At 48.7% G+C, this 22,225-nt stretch overlaps 1 protein-coding gene across 7 annotated transcripts; it reads left to right on the top strand.

Annotated features, from left to right (window-relative positions):
- Positions 1–20,545, top strand: LURAP1 (leucine rich adaptor protein 1). 7 transcript variants are annotated; one of them, XR_014808431.1, is made up of 3 exons: positions 1–285; positions 13,136–14,005; positions 18,177–20,545. XR_014808431.1 is itself a non-coding variant. In XM_003128025.5 (2 exons), exons 1-2 carry the CDS (start codon positions 88–90, stop codon positions 13,655–13,657), a joined length of 720 nt encoding a protein of 239 aa, XP_003128073.1. In that variant the 5' UTR covers positions 1–87; the 3' UTR covers positions 13,658–20,545. The 7 variants fall into 7 exon arrangements, 1 of the variants encoding a protein (XP_003128073.1); XR_014808430.1 differs by having other exon boundaries at positions 13,136–14,041; XR_014808429.1 differs by having other exon boundaries at positions 13,136–14,041; positions 18,172–20,545.
- The last annotated feature ends 1,680 nt before the right edge of the window (positions 20,546–22,225 follow it).

Below are 22,225 nucleotides of genomic sequence, written 5' to 3'. Positions count from 1 at the left end.
GGTTCCGTACTAGCGGCCGAGGAAGGAGGACCCCCAGGAGCGGGATCCCGGCTCCGGTCGCCCATCCCTGTGCAGCCTTAGACCCGCATGGAGGGGACTGCGGAGTCCCAGACGCCTGACCTTCGAGACGTGGAGGGCAAGGTGGGCAGGAAGACCCCCGAAGGGCTGCTGCGCGGGCTGCGAGGCGAGTGGGAGCCGGGCACCTCTGGCGCCCTGCTGCTCCCAGGGGCGCCCAGCACCGGCCACGGCCTGGGGGACAAGATCATGGCGCTGAGGACGGAGCTGGTGAGTGTGGGCTCCATGGGCCAGGGGGCCGGAGACCCTAGCATGGGGCTGGGAGGGATGGACTCGCGCTCTCGGAGTTGGGCTGGAGAGGAGGGAGTTAAAACTCCCCGCCCAAGTCCTCAGGATTCCGACCTAATCAATCTTTAAACCCTGGGGTCCTTTGAACGCCTTCCCCACCTAGGGTGGGTGGGGTGTTCATGGGTCCTGAGGAATCAGGATAGGAGGTGCCGGTTTTTCTAAGTTTTTTTTTTTTTTTTTTCCTGCCAAATAATTGGGAGGGAGAGGAGGGGACGGGGAAGCCCTGAGAACCTGGCGCAGCACAAATCTCCGGCTCCCCCTGACTTGGAGGCCACCTCTCCCGGCCTAGCCACCATTACAGGGCGACCAGTTTTTTCTCCTTCTGCAGACTGGGCCCAGGGTTTGTTCCTCTCAGGCCCCAGTATCCACCACAAGATTTCGCACAGAAGCGATATGGGTGAAAACTGCCTGGACTAGGGCCACTAAAAACATCCTCTTTCCTCAACACCCCCCCGCCCCCCCGCACCCACTTAAAATATTCAAAAGTTCCTAGAACCTTAGCAGACACACAGGAGCAGCGCCAGCAGTGTTGGTCCCATCACTTCTTCCTTTTTTTTTTTTTTTTTTGGCTTTTCTAGGGCTGCACCTGAGGCATACGGAGGTTCCCAGGCTAGGGGTCCCATCACTTCTGACACAGTCTCCTTCCTGCCAACCCCCAAGTATACTGGATATTTGCATCTCATCTGAGGAGAAGCGAAAGAAGCAGGTACCCAAACTCCCCTTTCCTGTTGCTGCTCATCTAGATTCAGAGCCAAAAGGGCAGTTGGGCACACACTCCCCAGGCTCCCTAGTTCCGGGGAAGGGGGTGATTTACACCTGCCACCACTTTGCAGCCAATTCTGGGGAACTGAGGAATTGCCAGCCACTTTCTGGCCCAGAAACAGGAACCCACAGTAAATATGTCAGCGGACAGGTCTTCCTGGAGCCCTACTGTGTGCCCAGCTCTGTGCCAGGCTGAACTGTGGAGCATGGGGAGAGGGTGGAAATGGAGGCTCCCTGACAACCTCAGAGGCTGGGAGGAGAGCTTTGTGGGCAAAGCAATCAGGGAAGGCTTCCTGGGGGAAGGGTTTGAATGCCCTGTGTCTACTTGGCCTGGAAGGTTGGAGCAGTTGTTAAATTCTCCAGAGTAGGGCTGTAATTGTGCTGATCCAAGCGAGGGGTCCAGCTTTGTCTCGCTGTGCAAACTTTAGCTCAAGGCCTAGAAAGAGCTTACTCAGAGTGTCTTGCTCTGGAAACTGACTTCACCAAGTACAAGTGCCAGGCATTGTGTTGAGCATGTTACGAGTCCTCACAGCAGTTTATTAGGTAGATGGTATATTACAGATGAAGAAACTGAGGTACAGGGAGTTCCCTGGTGGCTCAGCGGGTTAAGGATCCAGTGTTGTCATTGCTATGGCTCTTGTAGCTGCTGTGGCTTGAGTTTGATCCCTGGGCCTGGAACTTCTGCATGTGCCCCCCTCCCAAAAAAGAAAGAAATTGAGGTGTAGGAGTTCCCATCACGGCGCAGTGGGTAATGAATCTGATGAGGAACCATGAGGTTGCAGGTTCGATCCCTGGTCTCGCTCAGTGGGATAAGGATCCGGCGTTGCCGTGAGCTGTGGTGTAGGTCGCAGACATGGCTGAGATCTGGCGTGGCTGTGGCTCTAGTGTAGGCTGGTGGCTACAGCTCCGATTAGACCCCTAGCCTGGAAAACTCTATATGCCGCAGGAGCAGCCCTAGAAAAAGCAAAAGACAAAAAAAAAAAGAAAAGAAAAAGAAATTGAGGTATAGAGTCATACAAAAAGTGAAAAGCAGAACCAGGCTTTGAACCCAAATGATCTGCCTTTGCTTTACAGCTTCGCCATTGAGACCTGCTTCGCACCAGACACATGAAACGTTTTTTGCTGTCATTAGAGTTAGAAAAGCAATCATCATTTTCCCGTCTCACAGAGGAAGCACGCTTACACATGTTAAGCATGCTTGCCTGCGCTGACAGTGGGAGCCAGGGAGTAGCCATGCCTAGTCTCTCTGGCTCTCTTTTCTGCCTTTGGAGATTATTGTTTATAAACTTTAAGGAGTACATTTAACTTTTTTTTTTTTTTTTTAATGGCCACATCTGCAGCATATGGACGTTCCCAGGCCAGGGACTGAATTCCAGCCACAGCTGTGACCTACACTGCAACTGTGGCAACAATGGAGCCTTTAACCCACTGCCCCAGGCCGGGAATTGAACCCCCGCCTCCGAAGTGACCCAAGCTGCTGCAATCATTCTTAACACCCTGCACCATAGTGGGAACTCCAAAGCGGGTACGTTTAACTTCTGTTTGGGGAGTTCTCTTCGTGGCTCAGTGGTTCACAAATCTGACTAGTAAACCATGAGGTTGTGGGTTCGATCCCTGGCCTTGCTCAGTGGGTTAAGGATCCGGCGTTGCCGTGAGCTGTGGTGTAGGTCACAGACGTGGCTGGGACCCCACGTTGCTGTGGCTCTGGCATAGGCTGGTGGCCACAGCTCCGATTTGACCGCTAGCCTGGGAATCTCCATATGCCGTTGGTGCAGCCCTAGAAAAGGACAAAAAAAGACAAAAAACAAAAACAAAAACAAACAACTTCTGTTTGGGCATTTCTGACCAACCTGGCCTGGGGCCCTGAGCTGCCCGTGAAGAGCACGAGGGAGGGAGCTTTCCGGGGGACCAGTACGGGGTAGGGGGTGGGGGCCGGGGGCGCTATGTACCCCATGGATTCCTTTCTCCCCCCCGGGCCTCAGGTGTCTTTGGTCTCTTTATGCCCTCTGCACGACCCACTGGGTTGCACACAGGGAGGACCAGGGGCCAGGCAGTGGGTTTCCTCTGAGCTCCTTGTGGCAGAGCTAGTCCAGGCCCTCTAAGCACCGTCCTTCAACTGTTCCTCTCCCAGTTTCCCTGCAGGGAGGGGGGCAGGCCCACTCTGGAGGCCAAGGTCATCCCCTGCCTCTGGGCTGCTTCCCTCGCTTACGCAAAGGTTGAGTGAACCAGACAGACTCTGGGATCTGTGGGAGGGGGAAACAATGGCAATGTCCCCTATTTAATCTTCCCACCCGCAGAACTGTTGTCATGACAACCCACCCCCACTGAGCAGTTTGAGCAAAAGCTTTGAGCCAGGAGAGAGAAGGCACGGGTTCAAGTCCTGGCTCATTTTGTGATCTCGAGCAGAGCCCTGCTTCTCTTCGCCTGTTTTTCTATTTCTCGGGATGGGGGTGGGGGTGGGGGTGGGGGTGGGGGGGCAGGTGATCTCTGCGAGTCTTCCTGGTGACAACATTCTGGGAATCTCAGTCCAGGACCAGGGAGCCAGGACTCTGATCTCTGGGCTTTTATCCTAGGGCTTGATTTAGATCGAGCCCTGAGTGAGCCAGACGCGTGACCTTAGCGCTGGGCAGAGTCTGATGTGATGTGCTAAGGGGAGGAATGAGGAGCCTGAATCTCCCTGGGAAGAGAATCGGGTTGAAGTGGCTTCAGAGACTGCATGTCTTCTGAGCTGTTTATCCTCTTTCTGTTTCCAAAGAGATGGTGTAAAATGAGCATTTCTTTTTTTGGCAAGAAAGCCTCGCTTTCTTCTATTCTGGGGACTGATGCTGTCACAGTCAGGGAATCCCACTGTCCCAGAACTATAGACTCATGTCCTCAGATTCATTTCTCAACAGCATGATAAAACCCTAGGACCAGCAGAGGGGCCGAGAAAATCACAGAACTGAATCTGACCTACCCAGTCCTAGGCTAAGCACCATAAACGGACCGGGCATGGTCTGCTGCTCTCAGGAGTCTGGGTTAGGGAAGCAGGGAGACGGACAAACCAAACCACCCTAGTAGAGGATGACAGGTGCTGTTGGAACCAAGGGAGGGCTTCCTGGAAGAGTCTTCATTATAGAGTGACATCATCAGACTTGTGCTCTGGAAAGGCACAAATTTTTTTTTTTGTCTTTTTAGGGCCACACCCACGGCATATGGAGGTTCCCAGGCTAGGGGTCGAATGGGAGCTGTAGCTGCCAGCCTACACCACAGCCACAGCAACAAGGAATCCAAGCCGCGTCTGAGATCTGTACCATAGCTCATGGCAATGCCGGATCCTTAACCCAGTGAGAGAGGCCAGGGATCGAACTCGTGTCCTCATGGATACTTGTCAGCTTCGTCACCACTGAGCCGTGATGGGAACTCCTAGAAAGACATAATTGAACTGGAGAAGACAAACTGCTTCCTCTGGTTGGAAAGGCTCCCCATTGCTTTGTTGGGCAAGTCCTACTTGACCTTCAAGTCTCAGCTCATGTCCCTTATTCTAGGAAGCATTTCTTTACTCCCCCGGTTGGGTTATGGCCTGCAGGTACCCTCTACTCTCTGTGTGGCATTCGTGTCCCTTGGCATTTGCTACACTGAATATTAAGTGCTTGTGTGATTGTGTTATCTTACCCACTAGACTGTGAACTCTCTGACGGAAAGAAATGGTGTTGCTTTACCTACACAATGCCATGCCTATAAAAAAATATTTGGAGTTCCCACTGGGGTGCATCGGGATTGGCAGCATCACTGGAGCACTGGGACGCAGGTTCAATCCCCAGCCTGGCGAGATGGGTTAAAGATCGTGCTGCAGCTGTGGTGAAGGTTGCAACTGAGGCTCGGATCTGATCCCTGATGCAGGAACTCCACATGCCCTGGGGCAGCCAAAAAAAAACCCCAAAAATCCCCAACAACAATAAATATTGTTCCATGGCTGAATGGATTAATTAATTCCATCTTGTGAAAGTGCAGGGAAGACTTCCTAGAGGAGGTGACATTTGAGTTGGTCCTTGAATAAAGCCAGTAGGATTGCCAGTTCAAGATGGCGCATTGAACATATGCATTACACCATTCCTACCTGAAATGCCACGAAAAGCCAGTAGAAGGATTACTTTCAAATCCAAGAAGCCATGATGATAAGAACAGGAGAGACGATGATAGGAACAACATTTTGGAAGCCGAAAGCTGAACGGCAAGCCAGCAATGAGGAGAGTTGAAAAACAATCCATTTTGCACCACAGTCTCAAGGTCTCAAGAGTGGGTCTCAGCTATGCCTGGAACTGGGGACAGAAGTAGAGCTGAACACATAAGGGTGGATGAATGTCTGTTTAAGACTCATGCTCTATGATGCCCTGCTTGACTGGCAACAAGGTGCCCACCAATCCTTTATCCTAGCAGAAGACTGGAAATGTAAATTTTGGAAAGAAAACAACACAGGGAGGAGGGGAGAGGAAGGAAGGAAGAGAGGAAGGGAGGGAAGGAGAGGAAAGCATGGTAGGAGAAGCATTTTCAGTATAAGAAGTAGTTTTTTTTTTTTCCTTTCAGGGCCACACCTGCGGCATATGGAGGTTCCCAGGCTAGGGGTTGAATCAGAGCTGTAGCCACTGGCCTATACCACAGCCCACGGCAATGCCGGATCCTTAACCCACTGAGCGAGGCCGGGGATCGAACCTTTGTCCTCATGGATACTCGTCAATTTTGTTTCCACTGAGCCACGATGGGAACTCCAAGAGGTTTCGTTTAATATGTTTGGTTTGGTCACGGGTTAAATGGTTTCACTGTTAATGTATTTGTCCATAGTATGAAATAACTGAAGATAATCTCTTTCATCATGTGTCACAAATAGTCCTTAAGGTCTGTGATCCTGTAGTTATTTGTGCCCACATCTCCTTATTGAAACATAAGCTTCTGTTAAGCAGGGAGAGTCTCTGTTATCTTTGTAATTGTTAGAAAATCCAGGTACCCAATAAGCATTTGTTTAATTGAGTTCAAGTTGTGATGTTCTTCCAAAAACAAATAATTTCAGGTACAAAATTTTCTGTGCTATGCTGTACTAGATAAGTCAACCATAGTAATATGTGAAGCCAAATAGCTGCCATTTTATTGACTGATGAATACTTGTCAGACAATATGCCATGCATGTTCATATGTTCCTTCTATTTCTTAAACCTTTTTTTTTTCTTTTTTTTTTTGTCTTTTTAGGGCCGCACCCGCAGCATATGGAGGCTCCCAGGCTAGGGGTCGAATCAGAGCTACAGCTGCCGGCCTATGCCACAGCCATAGCAACGCGGCATCTGAGCTGCGACTGCAACCTACACCACAGCTCATGGCAACGCTGGATCCTTAACCCACTGAGGGAGGCCAGGGGTGGAACCCGCAACCTCATGGATGCTAGTAGGGTTCGTTAACCACTGAGCCACTGCGGGAACTCCAAAATAAACCTTTAAATAGATAGTATCATCTTTTTACAATGAAGAAAATTGTTTAAAGAAAAGAATAGTGCAATTTCGTATGGCTCGTTGATGGGAAAAGTGGAATTTGAATCCACGTCTGCTTGACTCCAGTGTCTATGTTTTTCTCCATGTAAAATACATGGTCTTATTTCTGGCTTATCATTGTAGGTGTGAGTAAAGCAGGCCTTTCCTGAGTAATTCAATAAATATTTATCCAGGAGTTCCCGTCGTGGCGCAGTGGTTAACGAATCCAACTAGGAACCATGAGGTTGCGGGTTCGGTCCCTGCCCTTGCTCAGTGGGTTAACGGTCCGGCGTTGCCGTGAGCTGTGGTGTAGGTTGCAGACGTGGCTCGGATCCCGAGTTGCTTTGGCTCTGGCGTAGGCGGGTGGCTACAGCTCCGATTTGACCCCTAGCCTGGGTACCTCCATATGCCGCGAGAGCGGCCCAAGAAAATGGCAAAAAGACCAAAAAAATAAAAAATAAATAAATAAATAAATATTTATCCAGTAGTATATATTTTAAAAATAGCAGAACCCAGAGTTCCCATTGTGGCACAGTGGAAACGAATCCAACTAGTATCCATGAGGATGCGGGTTGGCTCCCTGGCCTTGCTCGGTGGGTTGGGATCCAGCATTGCTGTGAGCCATGGCATAGGTCGCAGATGCAGCTCAGACTGAACGTTGCTGTGGCTGTGGCATAGGCTGGCAGCTATAGCTCTAATTCAGTCCCTATGGAGTTCCCGTCATGGCGCAGTGGTTAACGAATCCGACTAGGAACCATGAGGTTGCGGGTTCGGTCCCTGCCCTTGCTCAGTGGGTTAACGGTCTGGCGTTGCCGTGAGCTGTGGTGTAGGTTGCAGACGCGGCTCGGATCCCGTGTTGCTGTGGCTCTGGCGTAGGCCGGTGGCTACAGCTCCGATTCAACCCCTAGCCTGGGAACCTCCATATGCCGCGGGAGCGGTCCAAGAAATAGCAACAACAACAACAAAAGACAAAAGACAAAAAGACAAAAAATAAATAAATAAATAAATAAAATAAAAAAAAATAATTCAGTCCCTAGCCTGGGAACTTCCATATGTCCTGGATGCAGCCCTAAAAAAAAGCAAAATAAATAAATAAGTAAATAAAAATAACAGAACTGAAGTTCTCCAGATCGGAAGATACCAAGCAGAATTCGAGAGCAAGGGGGATTAAATTAAAATATACTAAATATTATATAATACTCCTTCCAACCTTTCCCCCTTAGTTGGCTCCCAGAATATTGGCAACTTTGCTTACAGTGTACTTTCCAGTGGATATAATACAGGAGTTCCTCCGGTAGTGCAGTGGGTTAAGAATCTGATTGCAGTGTCTCGGGTTGCTGTGGAGGTGTGAGTTCGATCCCTGGTCTGGGAACTTCCATATGCCGCAGATTTGGCCATAAAATTAAAAAAAAAAAATTGATGGGTGGAGTTCCCATCGTGGCTCAGTGGTGAATGAATCCGACTAGGAACCATGAGGTTGCAGGTTCGATCCCTGGCCTTGCTCAATGGGTTAAGGATCCAGCGTTACTGTGAGCTGTGGTGTAGGTTGCAGATGTGGCTCGGATCCTGCGTTGCTGTGGCTCTGGTGTAGGCTGGTGGCTACAGCTCCAATTCGACCCCTAGCCTGGGAACCTCCATATGCCGCGGGAATGACCAAAGAAATGGCAAAAAAAGACCAAAAAAAAAAAAAAAATTGATGGGTATAATATAGTGAATCTGATGAACCCAAGAGAAACAAACAATCAAACACAAAAGATACTGCCTTCAGGCCTCACCCAACCCAACAGCCTAGCCAGATAACCCTTCCTGAGGTTCCAAACTGACAAGCCTCAGGCACAGAGTGTCCAGCAGCTTTTTAGAGACCACTGAAATATGAGCAGCAGCTAAAGACTGTTAAGACATCTGACAAAACTCTCTTACTATATAGACCTATACAAACAGAAAAAAGCAACTTGAGGAGTTCCCACTGTGGCTCAGCAGTAACGAACCCAGGTCCAGTCCCTGGCTCCGCTCAGCGGGTTAAGGATCTGGCGTTGCTTTGAGCTGTGGTGTAGGTTGCAGATGCAGCTTGGATCCTGCACTGCTGTGGTGTGGTGTGGGCTGGAGGCTACAGCTCCGATTCGACCCCTAGTCTGGGAACCTCCATATGCGGCCCTAAAAAGACAAAAGACCAAAAATAAAATAAAATAAATTAAAAAAATAAGGATCCATCGTTGCCATGACCTGCAGTTAGGTTGCAGACATGGCTCAGATCTAGCATTGCTGTGGCTGTGGCGTAGGCCAGCAGCTGCAACTCCAATTTGACCCCAGCCTGGGAACTTCCATATGCTGCAGGTGCAGCCATAAAAAAGAAAACAACTTGAATGAAATAGAGATGATACAGGGAGATGAGAACTTAAAAAAATCATTACTTATATCCTTAAAGAGATAAGAGATAGTATTGCAGTCAGGAACAAAAACAGCAAGTTGTAAAAAAATATTCAGAGAACCAGAAACAACTCTTTTTTTTTTTTTTTTTTTTTTTTTGCTGTTAAGGGCCACACCTGCAGCACATAGATGCTCCCAGGCTAGGGGTTGAATCAGAGCTGCAGCTGCCGGCCTACGCCACAGCCACAGCAATGCTAAATCTGAGCTGCATCTTTGACCTATGCTGCAGCTTCTGAATCCTTAACACACTGAGCAAGGCCAGGGATTGAACCCGAATTCTCGTGGGTACTAGTCAGGTTTTTTTTTTTTTTTTTTTGTCTTTTTGCCTTTTCTAGGGCTGCTCTCCACAGCATATGGAGGTTCCCAGGCTAGGGGTCCAATTGAAGCTGTAGCTGCCGGCCTACACCAGAGCCACAGCAACGTGGGATCCGAGCCTTGTCTGCAACCTACACCACAGCTCATAGCAATGCCAGATCCTAACCCACAGAGCAAGGCCAGGGATCGAACCCGCAACCTCATGTTTCCTGGTCGGATTCGTTATCCACTGCACCACCACGGGAACTCCCCTAGTCAGGTTCTTAACCTGCTGAGCCACAAAGGGAACTCCTAGAAACAACTCTTGCAAATAAAAACATAATAGGAAAAAATGAAAAACTCAATAGAAGGGTTGAAATGTTGAACTATTTCAGAAACCAGAATAAATATAGGAAGAGATGGAAGAGGAAAAAAAAACAAAACATAGAGATCAGTCCAGAGTGCTCTCTATCCAAATCACAGTATTTCCCGAAAGGCCAAAAGTATATATATATTGGAGAAGAAATAATCCTCAGTGAAATAATTAAAGAAAATTTCCCAGAACTGAAGGACACGCGTTTATAGATTATAAGAGCTGGGAGTTTGTTGTGGCTCAGCGGGTCAAGAAGTTGAAATAGGGGGTTCCTCTCATGGCTCAGCAGAAAACAAATACGACTAGGAACCATGAGGTTGCGGGTTCAATCCCTGGCCTCGATTACTGGGTTAAGGATCCGGTGTTGCAGTGAGCTGTGGTGCAGACTGCAGACAAGGCTCAGATCTGGCATTGCTGTGGCTGTGGTGTAGGTCCAAGACTCGGCTTGGATCTGGTGTTGCTGTGGCTGTGGCACAGGCAGGCAGCTGCAGCTATGATTCACCCCCTAGCCTGGGACCTTCCATGTGCCTCATGTGCGGCCCTTAAAAAAAATAAAAATTTCCAAGGGAGTCGGGAGTCAGAATGGCAGAGATTAATGAAGCAATGCTTTAAATTCCAAAGAAATATTATTATTTTTCAACCTAGATTTCTGTACTCAGCCGAAAGGTCAATAGTGTGAGAAGAGAATAGGAACTTTTTCTGGGGGGGGGGACATTTTAAAACGTGAAGCTTCAATAAATATACCTCCTGTGCAGGTATAGTCTGTGCCGACTTTCTCAGGAAGCTGCTGAAAGAAAAGCACCACACATACACATGAGGAAGTAAATCAATAAAGAAGATGTGGGATCCAGGAAAGAGGGGATCCAACTCAGGAGACAGGGAAAGGGAATCCCCAAGGTGATCGTGAAGGGAGACCCCTGGCAGACAGCTGTGCAGTGGAGACAGGTTAGAGCAGATCAGGAGGCTTCTAGAGCACTGCCTCGAGGAAGACGGAATAGATAGAACATATGTTTAAAAGCCCTGAGGAGTTCCTGTCGTGGCGCAGTGGTTAACGAATCCAACTAGGAACCATGAGGTTGCGGGTTCGGTCCCTGCCCTTGCTCAGTGGGTTAAGGATCCGGCGTTGCCATGAGCTGCGGTGTAGGTCGAAGATGCGGCTTGGATCCCGAGTTGCTGTGGCTGTGGTGTAGGCCGGTGGCTACAGCTCCGATTGGACCCCTAGCCTGGGAACCTCCATATGCCGTGGGAGTGGCCCAAGAAATGGCAAAAAGACCCCCCCCAAAAAAAGAAAAAAAGCCCTGAGAGGGAAACGCAGACAACTGGGAGAGAGTTTAGGGATGGCTTACTGATAACGATATCCCAGACTAAGCCAAGCAGTAGTCGTGTAATAATAACAACGATAATAATTGTTATTTACAAAGGAAAACATAAAGTGTGAGAGGAAAAGTAGCCACAGTAAACCACACGGCTTAGTTGTGAATAGCATTTCCAATTCTTAAAATGGAAAGGCTGAATAAGTAATTTTATTGCACATTTTGGGGATGCGGGGAGATGGGAAGGGTATGGGGATGGCAGAGAAATAAGGAGTAAGATGAAAGGGTTAAATCCTTAACCTTCCATTGTGTGCAAGGTCAATAGAAAATACCTAAAACTCGGGGTTCCCATTGTGGCTCAGTGGAAACGAATCTGACCAGCATCCATGAGGACGCAGGTTCTATCCCTGGCCTCCCTCAGCGGGTTAAGGATCTGGCGTTGCCGTGAGCTTTGGTATAGGTCGCAGATGCGGCTTGGTTCTGGTGTTGCTGTGGCTGTGGTGTATGCCAGCAGCTACGGCTCTGATTTGACCCCTAGCCTGGGAATCTCTGTGTGCTGTGGATGCAGCCCTAAAAAGAGAAAAAAAAAACAAACCCTAAAACTTAAAAATCAGTAAGTAAAAAAAAAATTAGTTAAGTAGCATATTATTTGAAAATTAGAAAGTAAGTAACAAACAGCTAAGAAATTAATAGTAGTTGTCTCTGGGAAGTGGGATTTAGGACTAGGATGGGGGAGCTGATACTTTTCATAATGAATCTTGCAGGACTGTTTGCTTCTTTTTTTGGCCACGCCTCGGACCAGGGATTGAAGCTGCACCATGCAGCGATCCAAGCTGCTGCAATGACAACGTCAGAGCCTTAACCCATTGTGCCACAAGAGAACTCCTCTCTTACTTTTGTTAGAAGTAAAACTAAATAAAATGAAATTTAGAAAGTCTTGCGTGGCAGGACCTGGAGTTCCCATAGAAACATGCTAGCAGTTAGGTTAGAGGGATGCGCAAGAACTGGACCGTGACAGGCTTTTGAATCCCTGCCGCCAAAGTGTTTAGATTTTATTCTCTGAGAGCCGCGCAAGGCTCCTACAGGTTCTTGAGCAAGGGACAGACAGGTTCAGACTTGTGCTGGGGGAAGAGAACTCAGTGCATCTGAGCTGGAAGGGACCCTAGAGATTACCTAGTAAGTCAGTCCACACAGGGAGACCGGGGCAGAGTAGAGGAAAAAGCTCTTTGAAGCTCTAGCCAAGCCTTCCGTCCTGTGGCAGATGCTACCAGCATCCTGAAGGGACCGGGGATGCAGATTAACGCCCTCTTTATCCTCCAGCTCCCGCCTCCTTTAGGCCCAGCGTGCTTTCCAATTAACACCTGACCCCTCTCAGGCTACTCTTTGGATGACCGATTCTAAGTCTTTCTGGTGAATCTGGACTGGCTCAATAGTTAATACCCTATCTACGAAGTTCAAATCTTAGTAGGATTGGATTTTAATGCTTTAATACTGAGACCTTACTTTGTGCCAGCACAGTGCTCATTACTCAGTAGACGGCACTTCGAAATTCTCACGGCCACCCTGTGCCATTTATCCCTGTTTCACAAACAGGGAGACCCAGGCTCAAAGAAGCTAAGAAAGTTGCTCACAGTCGTATGGTGGCTGTTAGTTGTCGAACTGAGATTTTAATGAGCAGTCCATCTGCTTCTAAAGCCCACACTCCAATCCATTCTATTTCCATGCTTCTTAAAAGTGAAGCATAGGGAGTTCCCACTATGGCTCAGCGGAAACCAACCTGACCAGTATCCATGAGGAGGCGGGTTTGATCCCCAGCCTCCCTCAGTGGGTTCAGGATCTGGTGTTGCCATGATGTGTGGTGTAGGTTGCAGATGCAGCTTGGATCCCATGTTGCTGTGGCTGTGGTTCAGGCTGGCAGCTGTAGCTCCCATTCGACCCCTAGCCTGGGAACCTCGGTATGTCCCAGGTGCGGCCTTAAAAAGCCAAAAAAAAAAAAAAAAAAAGTGGAGCATACTTGGTTGGATGACAAGGCGGGGGCCTCCAGAAACACTGCAGAAAACCCATGGCGCTGAACCTGGGACTGACTGCTTCTCCCACTCCCCTAGGCTTACCTGCGAGCCATTGACGTGAAGATCCTGCAGCAGCTGGTGACCTTGAACGAGGGCATCGAGGCGGTGCGCTGGCTGTTGGAGGAGCGGGGGACATTGACCAGCCACTGCAGCAGCCTCACCAGCAGCCAATATAGCCTGACGGGCGGGAGCCCAGGCCGCTCAAGGCGAGGCAGCTGGGACAGCCTGCCAGACGCCAGCTCCACTGACCGGCTGGACAGTGTCTCCATCGGCAGTTTCCTGGACACGGTGGCCCCCAGCGAGCTGGATGAACAGGGCCCCCCCGGGGCTCCCCGTCCCGAGATGGACTGGGCAAAGGTTATACCCACTGGGGAGAGGGCCAGGACTGAGCTGGACCTGACAGCTGCCAGGCTAGGGAGTTTGAGGGCTCTGTGGAAGCCCCCAGGGGAGGGGCTCCAAGGTGGACCTCCCGAGCCGCCAGAGGATGAGAGTGCCAAGCTGGGCTTTGAGGCCCACTGGTACTGGGGCCAGTGCCAGGACGATGTGACCTTCCTGTAACAACTCTTCCACCCTTTAGTATTCCTATGGCTCTTTCATCGCCAGGCCCTGGTCTCCCTCGAATCTATTCTCCCTCAATCTGGAGTTAGGAAGAGATTGCATTGAAATCAGTTACCATGGAAACCTGGCCTCAGCATCCCTCTGTCCCTGGGGAGGCTCTTCCTATGCTTCAATTATTGGGTCCCTAGAGCTATTTCCATAGATACATTAACCCCAGAGGCTTGACCTGTGGCTCCAAGTGTGATGGTATCTCTTCCTCTTTCCTTCCAACTAGGTAAGGATTTGAGGGTTTAGCATCCCTGGGAAATCACTGACGAAGAGATGGGGTTATAATTACCTCGCCCAGGAGTTCCCGCCGTGGCTCAGCGGAAATGAATCTGACTAGTAACCATGAGGATGCAGGTTCGATCCCTGGCCTTGCTCAGTAGGTTAAGGATCTGGCGTTGGGCGAGCTGTGGTGTAGGCCACGGACCCAGCTCGGATCTGGCGTTGCTGTGGCTGTGGTGTAGGCCAGCAGCTGCAGCTGCAATTCGACCCCTAGCCTGGGAGCTTCCCTATACCGTGGGTGCAGCAACCAAAAAATTACCACACCCAACGTCTAGGAGCTTTGGCCCCGCTCTTGGCCAAGATGGAGGATGGGGGAGGGACATGGACATTCAGGGCTAACCCTCCATGGACGGCCGTCCCAAAGGCTGTGGGGTTGGTGGACCCACCGCTTCCTGTCTGAGTGACATCACTTCCTGCCACGATGGGTTAGCCTTTCCTCTGAGCCCATCTCTTAGTGGTGATAGGTCAGCATGGGGCGGGTCTGAGACCCTGCTTCTAAGTGAGACCACATCATTTATTCTCCCTCTCACTACTTCTGGGAGGGGGAACATCCCACCCTCCTGGCAGGAAAGTTTCTCAGTCACTTGTCTGTCCTTTTTCCCAGAAGTGTTTTTACTGTTTAAGTGGGATTTCTCATTTTATCCTAGGGGTTCTCACTCCCTCTCTGGTCATGTGCCTCTCTGGTGCCAGCATTCGTGCTTTTAGGGAGGAAACTGGCAGGGGCCTTCATCTACAGCTCCCAAGTCTGGCCTGCCCCGCCCCAGGCCCCTGTCTTACCCTGCCCCAGCGTGGTCCCCGTTCTTTTATTCTGACTCCGAATCTGGCTGCCGGGAGGTTCGGCCTTTGTGTCACCACACCGTCTCCATTTCCCCTTCAGGCCTCAGGCCTTTTATATGTAGATGAGTCCCTCAGCCTTTGCTCCCTGTTGCTGTTGGGAACCTGAGGGAGGAGCGGCGTGGGGTGTACCAGAATCTCTGAAAGGGGGAGGTATCTTCTCAGATCCACTGATTCCCCTGCCCCCATCCTGCCCCAGACCTTCCACCAGTTGGTCACTAGGATGCCTGCTCAAGCTGGGCCACGGACACAAGGAATCCCCTTGTCTGGGTTACAATGGGGGGCGTGGCAGAGAAAGACAGAGGCTCTTTGGTCCCAGGACCCACCTCCCGGGAGGGGGGAAAGCCTGAAGGAAGGGCTGCTTCCCTTCCTCCCTTAGAGCAAGCTCTAGCCTCCTGGGACCTGGGAGGGAGCAGGGCACTGGCTCTGGGCCTGGGTCCTAGGGCCCGAGTGAATTATACCAAGAAAGGAATTCAGGGAAGCTGCCAACCTGGGGCTCAAGGAGGTGACAGGTCCAGAGTGAGGGGAGGGACAAGGCCTGGGGCTGACGTCAGAGTATGAATGCTTGGAGGTTAACCCTTTGAACCCCAGGTAACCGGTCTCTCTTTCCTGGGTCCTGCAACTAGGTGATTAGAAGGCAGGAATGAGAAAAAAGGATGTCAGGTGATCCTTGCCTATTCGCTGTGCCCTCCTGAGTTGGAGGAGTCTTCCTCAAATCCCAGAATAGCTCCTACACTTTCTCTGTTTTTAATTCTGTGCTGCAGAAGGGGCAGAAGCCAAGCTGGTCCTCGCCTGTTCCCCTGAACACTGAAGTCAAGTCTTGTTCTGTAACCTCCCACTCCAGTCCTCGGGGGGCAACACACTCAGCTGGCGGCTCTCCCCTAAAGACCTTCTCTCCTCCCGTCCTCTCCAAGTGACTGAAATCCCTGAGGAATGCTTTTAGTCTCTTTTCCTCTGCTGCCCGCCAGCCCTCTCCTTACCACCCGTACGGGTCTTGGAGCTCCTGACTTCCCCATAGGCTGGGAATTCAAATACCTTCTCCCATTCTTGACTCTGTTGCCAGTTTGTAGTGCCCTGGGTAACTATCTTTTTATTGGAACCCTTGTATTCCTTTTGGCAGCTTCCTTGTTGATTTTATGGACTAACTTCTGAGCTGAAGGGATCGTCCGCCCCCTTGTGGCTAGTATGTAGCATTGCTGGGGTAGCTGGGTGAAACCTTCAGGCTCAGAGATATTCCTTAAAGACCAGACCCCTCACTGCACAGACAGGCTGGAGAAGGCAGCAACTTGCCCAGAGTCACCCACGGTAAATCCGTGACAACACTCGGGTGACAGTGTTGATCTGTCAATGTCACCCAAGCCTAAAGGATCTGAACGCATTCTTCCTCCTGCTGTAATGCTTAGGTTTTTATCCCGCCCTAAAGAGGCAGCTCGGTGTTTAGAGAAAGCTGTGGCTCCGAGGAAAGAGAAGCTTGGACCAGGACTGGGTAAAGGGTGCATTCATCTGGACTGCAGATATAAGGAAAATCCATCCTGAACCAGCTGTTTTTCTGGGAAGGCAGGGAAAATAGGCCCACAGGGGGCAGAACTCCAGCGCTGCAGATTTGGGCCTTAGAGGTGGGGACGTGGGTGGGAGATGAGAGAGGACGAAATCCAGATAGGTCCTGTGGAGTTGGGGAGCTCTGAGGCCAAGGGTTTACAGCTCTGTTGGATGGGCATCTGGAGGTCGAGGCACTGGAGAGGAGGGTGAGTGGGGCTGCCTGGGAACTCCAGGTAGGTCTGGGCATCCTGTCTCAATACCTTAGACTCCATTTCGCCACCAGGAAAGCCCAGGGTCCCCAGTAGACACACATCCTTGGTCCCTCCTCCCTGCCTCTGGACTGACTGCTTAAGGCTTAGCTCTCGGGTTAGTTCAGACCTTTCTGGGTTATAGAGGGGACCTGTTTTGGGAGCTCAGAGAAAGAGAAGGGATGAAAAGGGAGAGACGCAGAAAAACAGAGGCGAATGAGATGAAAATGGAATCTTGAAAATATGGAAGTTCCTGTTGTGGCTCAGTGGAAACGAACCCGACAAATATACATAAGGATGCGGGTTCGATCCCTGTCCTCACTCAGTGGGTTGAGGATCCAGGTTGCTGTGAGCTGTGGTGGAGGTCACAGACACAGTTCAGATTCTGTGTGGCTGTAGCTGTGGCTGTGGCTTAGGCTGTAGCTCCAATTCGATCCCTAGCCTGGGAACGTCCATAAGCCACAGGTGTGGCCCTAAAAAAAGGAAAATATGATCAGAGGGAGCATACTGGGGACTTTCGTCAGGGCTCAGGGTAAAGGCAGAGATGAGACCATTCTTGGCACCTGCAGAACAGCACCTGGGAGGGTAAGGGGTGGGCCTAGTTGGGAGGAGTCCTCCAAGGAGACATGAGACCAACTGAATGGGCAAGTGTAAGAGCCTGCCTTCAGGATGGGGCAGTAAAGGTGAGCACTGGCCTGACTGGAAGCCCAGTGGCAGCTTAGGTGAGAAATGCTTGGAGCCTGCAGTGGACACGGGCTCACTGTGCGTGGTACCAGGCACGTACTGGGTGTTCAGTGACACCTGTTTCATGAATGGAGGAATGAATGTATGTAAACCCACAAGGAGATGTGACTTGTAATTTAAAAAGTGGTTAATTAGGTAGTAATAGGTAATTTGAAATATTCTATTTAATTCCTAGCAATGCTTTTTTTTTTCTGCTTTTTAGGGCCGCACCCGCAGCATATGGAGGTTCCCAGGCGAGGGGTCAAATCGGAGCAACAGCTGCCGGCCTACACCACAGCCACAGCAATGCGGGATCTGAGCCACGTCTGTGACCTACACCACAGCTCACGGCAACACCGGATCCTTAACCCACTGAGTGAGGCCAGGGATCGAACCTGCATCCTCATGGATATTAGTCAGGTTCATTAACTGAAAGCCATGAAGGGAACTCCAGCAATGCATTATTAACAGATAGGTAATAAATGAACTATGGTACGAACCTAGGTCAGTCTGACCACAGGGACTTTGAGGAAGCCGCCTCTGATTCCCTACTCCCCTCTCTCTTAGAACTTATTCTCCTAGAACAGGTTATGCTTCCCAGCAGCAGGGCCATTGTACATATTTCCTATTGCTGCTGTGACAAAGTAACACAAATTTTATTTTTATTTTTGTCTTTTTGTCGTTTCTTGGGCCGCTCCTGCGGCATATGGAGGTTCCCAGGCTAGGGGTTGAATCGGAACTGTAGCCGCCAGCCTACCCCAGAGCCACATCCGAGATCCGAGCCACATCTGCAACCTACACCACAGCTCACGGCAACACCGGATCCTAAACCCACTGAGCAAGGCCAGGGATCGAACCCGCAACCTCATGGTTCCTAGTCGGATTCGTTAACCACTGAGCCACGATGGGAATGCTGAAGTAACACAAGTTTAATGGCTGAAAGCCACACAAATGTATGATCTTGCAATTCTGGAGGTCACACGTTCAAAATCCGTTTCATTGGGCTAATTTAAGGTTGGATGTGTTGGCAGGCCTCTTCTGGAGAGTCTAGGGGACAGTCAGTTCTTCGCCTTTTCTAGCTTCTAGAGGCTGCTTGCATTCCTCGGCTCATGGCCCTTTCCTCCATCTTCAAGGCCGACAGCACAGTATTTCTCCTCCTACCTCTGCTCCCATCCTTACATCTTTCTCTAATCCTCCTGTCACCTCTTATGAGAATTGCATTGTGATTACATATCTTCGTGCTTACTGGCATGATCCAGGATCGTCTCTCCATCTCACGATCCTTAATTGAACATATCTTCCTAGTTCCTTTATATAAAGTAGGATATTCCCAGATTCTGGGGATGAGGACTTGGACAACTTCGGAGGAAGGGCCGTCACTCAGCCTTCCCCAAGCAGAGATGGCGCGTGGGCAGGACGATGCACTCAGGCCAAGAATAAGCCTCTATGCTTTGTCCAGCCTCCTCCAGTCTGGAGTGAGCAGTGGTGCCAAGAGGGGAGATACCCAGGTCCCAGCCCCATGTCTGGAGAAGCGCAATGCCTCCTGCATTGCCATAACCAAAGAAGCTGAGAGCGAAGGTCAGAATCGGGAGAAATTCTCCGTTTAGGGAACTTTTCAGGCCTGAGACTCTCCTGGTGAACACGGCAGAGGGTTCCACCAGGCTCTGTCTTCAGCACTGCCTCCTCTCTGGAACCACTGTGTGTGCGTCAAGACAGAAGATAATTACCAGCTAACCAGCTTGGGCTCTCTCTAGAAAAGGGTAGATTAGCTGTCTCTCTTTTAACCTGTATTTTATTCCTTCATAGTTAAACCATGCACCTCAGGCACGGTGAACTCTCATCGTCAGTTCATACTAGGCCCCTTTTTTGTTTTATTTTTGTCTTTTAATCCCTGATCCCTATTCTCATTCCCCTCCCTAACCCAAGCATAATGTGTTCAGTAGGTGTTTGGATATGTATGTATTTTTGAAAATATAAAGAACTACATGCGTCTGTGTTTTAATATATAAATGGTATAGTTTTACAGTAACTTCTATGATCAACTGCCCCATATTAGAGTCACAAGAAAGATTTATTTTTCACATACGCAGGAGCACAGGTTCCTGGTTGGATGACTTGCCCCCACTGCCCATTTCAGGCCCCAGGCTTCTCCCATTTTCAGGTGGGGAAAGCCTGATCCTGCGTCACATAGTCTCCTGTCAGCTGTTCTCCAGATTGTTTTTATCATCCGTTAATGACCATTTTATGAATTGGTGATTTCACTAGTGATTACAAAATTACGATTTTCTAATGTTATTGTTTTTTTATTCTAATTTTGTACAGAAAAACTTTTTTCACATTCTCCGGGACCATTCGGTTACCCTGAATAATGTTCATACCAGAATGGCAAGATGAATTCTTCAATCTCTTCCTTTATTTATTCCTTTCAAAGTAGTAAGTTGGTGTCCTCGTAACTTGGTGTTCAATGATTTTTATTTTGCTCTCTTTAAATTATTGCTGTGAACTTACGGTTTTTATATATTTAATATCCTTTAATCATTTGTAGTTTTTTTTTGTTATGTATTATATAAAATCTCAAGCGTAAACAAAAATAGAGAAAATAGTACAATGAATTTCCATGCACCCACCATCCAGCTTCGATCATTATTACCTCTGGCCAATCTTGGTTTATTTATTCTCCCAACTACTCTCCCTCAACCGAGATTATTTTGAAGCAAAACAAGATAGGATTTCAATTCATCTGTAAATGTTTCAGTATGTATCTCTAAAAGATATTTATTACCATTATTGCACCTAAAACTTAATAATTCCTCAATACAACAAAATACAGTTGTTCAATTTTCCGATAAACTTTTTTTAAGTTTGGTATCAAGGTTATACTGGCCTCTTAAAAGCAGTTAGGAAGTGTTGCCTCCTCCTTTGTTTTCTGAAAGCATTTGTGTAAAATTGGTATTATTATTCAGTATTTGCTAGAATTCATCAGTGAAATAATCTGCGCCTGGAGTTTTCTTTATGGAGGAGGTTTTGACATATAGAGCTATTCCAGCTTTTAATTTCATTTTTGGTTAGTTTTGGTAAGTTGTGTTTTTCAAGGAATTTGTCTCAACTAAGTTGTTGAATTTATTGGCATCAAGTTGTTCATAACACTGCCTTGTTATTCTTTTAAAAACTATTCATTGTAAAATAAAGCACAAGTGTGGAAAACACACAAAACAAATGCAGAGCTTAATGAATTATTCTAAGACAAACACTCCTATAGCCCCCGTCATGTCAAGACCTAGAATCTACCCAGAAGTCTTGTACATGCGCCCCATTCCAATTGTAATCCCCCCTTTCTGCCCACAAGCAGCCATTTCCTGACTATAGTGTTCACTTTTCGGGGGGCTGTACATGTGGCACTGGGAAGTTCTGGGACCAGGGATCAACCCTGTGCCACAGCTGCAACCCAAGCCATAGCAGTCGCAACACCAGATCCTTAAACCTGCTGCACCATCAGAGAACTCCTAGAAAGCTTATTTTTATTGATCTCTAAGTTAATTCCTGAGAATATACTCTGAAGGATTTCAATTTTTTTTTTCTTTTCTTTTTCTAGGGCTGCACCCACGGCATATGGAGGTTCTCAGGCTAGGGGTCTAATTGGAGCTGCAGCGGCCAGCCTACACCACAGCCACAGCAATTCGGGATCTGAGCTAAGTCTGCGACCTACACCACAGCTCACAGCAACGTCGGATCCTTAACCCACTGAGCAAGGCCAGGGATCAAACCCACAATCTCATGGTTCCTAGTCAGATTCGTTAACCACTGAGCCATGATGAGAACTCCCTGAAGGATTCAATTTTTAAAAATTTACTGAGTATGTTTTATGGCCCAAAAGATGGCCTATCTAGGTGAATGTTCTGTTTCCCCATAAAAACAACAAGCATTATGCAGTTGTTAGGTAAAATGTTCTATAAATGTAATTAGGTCAAGGTGGTTGATAGTATTGCTCAGGTCTTCTATATCCTTGGTGAATTTTTGTCTTCTTTTTCTAGCAATAGATGAGACAGATATAAAACAAGGAGCAAATGGCAGTCTTGGATTTCCCTGGTGGCTCAATGGGTTAAAGATCTGGCATTGTCATAGCTGTGGTTCTGGTATGATCCCTTGCCTGGGAGCTTCCATATGCTGTGGGCATGCCAAAAAAAAAAAAAAAAAAAACGGCAGTCCTAAGTCCAAATTTATCAATAATTACATTAAATGTAAGTGGCCTAAACATTGTAATTAGAAAGCAGAGACTGGAGTTCCTGCTATGGTGCAACAAGATCAGCAGAAACTATGGAGCACTGAGACACAGGTTCCATCTCCAGCCTGGCACAGTGGGCTAAGGATCTGGCATTGCTGCAACTGAAGCTCGGGTCTGATCCCTGGCCCAGGGTGGAAAAGAAAGAAAGAAAGAAAAAGGAAGAAAAGAAGGAAAAGGAAGAAGGAGGTAGGGAGGAAGAAAGAAAGATAAAAAATGAAGGCTGTCAAGTCTGAATAAAAAAGCAAGATCCAACTATTGCTCTCTACAAGAGATATTCTTTTTTTGGGGGGGGCACACCCACAGTATATGGAAGTTCCCAGGCTAGGGGCTGAATCGGAGCTACAGTTGCCAGCCTATGCCACAGCCACAGCAACACAGGATCTGAGCCACGTCTTCGACCCACACCACAGCTCAAGGAAACACCGGATCCTTTACCCACTGAGTGAGGCCAGGGATCGAATCTGCAACCTCATGGTTCCTAGTCAGATTTGTTTCCGCTGCGCCAAGACAGGAACTCCTACAAGAGATATTCTTAAATACAAAGATAAAAATAAGTTGAAAGTAAAAGGTTGGGAGAAATATAACACTGATCTGAACAATGTTGGAAATTAATAT

The sequence above is a fragment of the Sus scrofa genome, chromosome 6 (genome assembly GCF_054392235.1).
Source record: "Sus scrofa isolate SSC_HxYL_T2T_F1_AM1 chromosome 6, Sscrofa_HxYL_maternal_Yorkshire_Landrace_v2.0, whole genome shotgun sequence".
Classification (NCBI taxonomy): domain Eukaryota; kingdom Metazoa; phylum Chordata; class Mammalia; order Artiodactyla; family Suidae; genus Sus; species Sus scrofa.
This window is presented reverse-complemented; position numbering and strand designations above follow the sequence as displayed.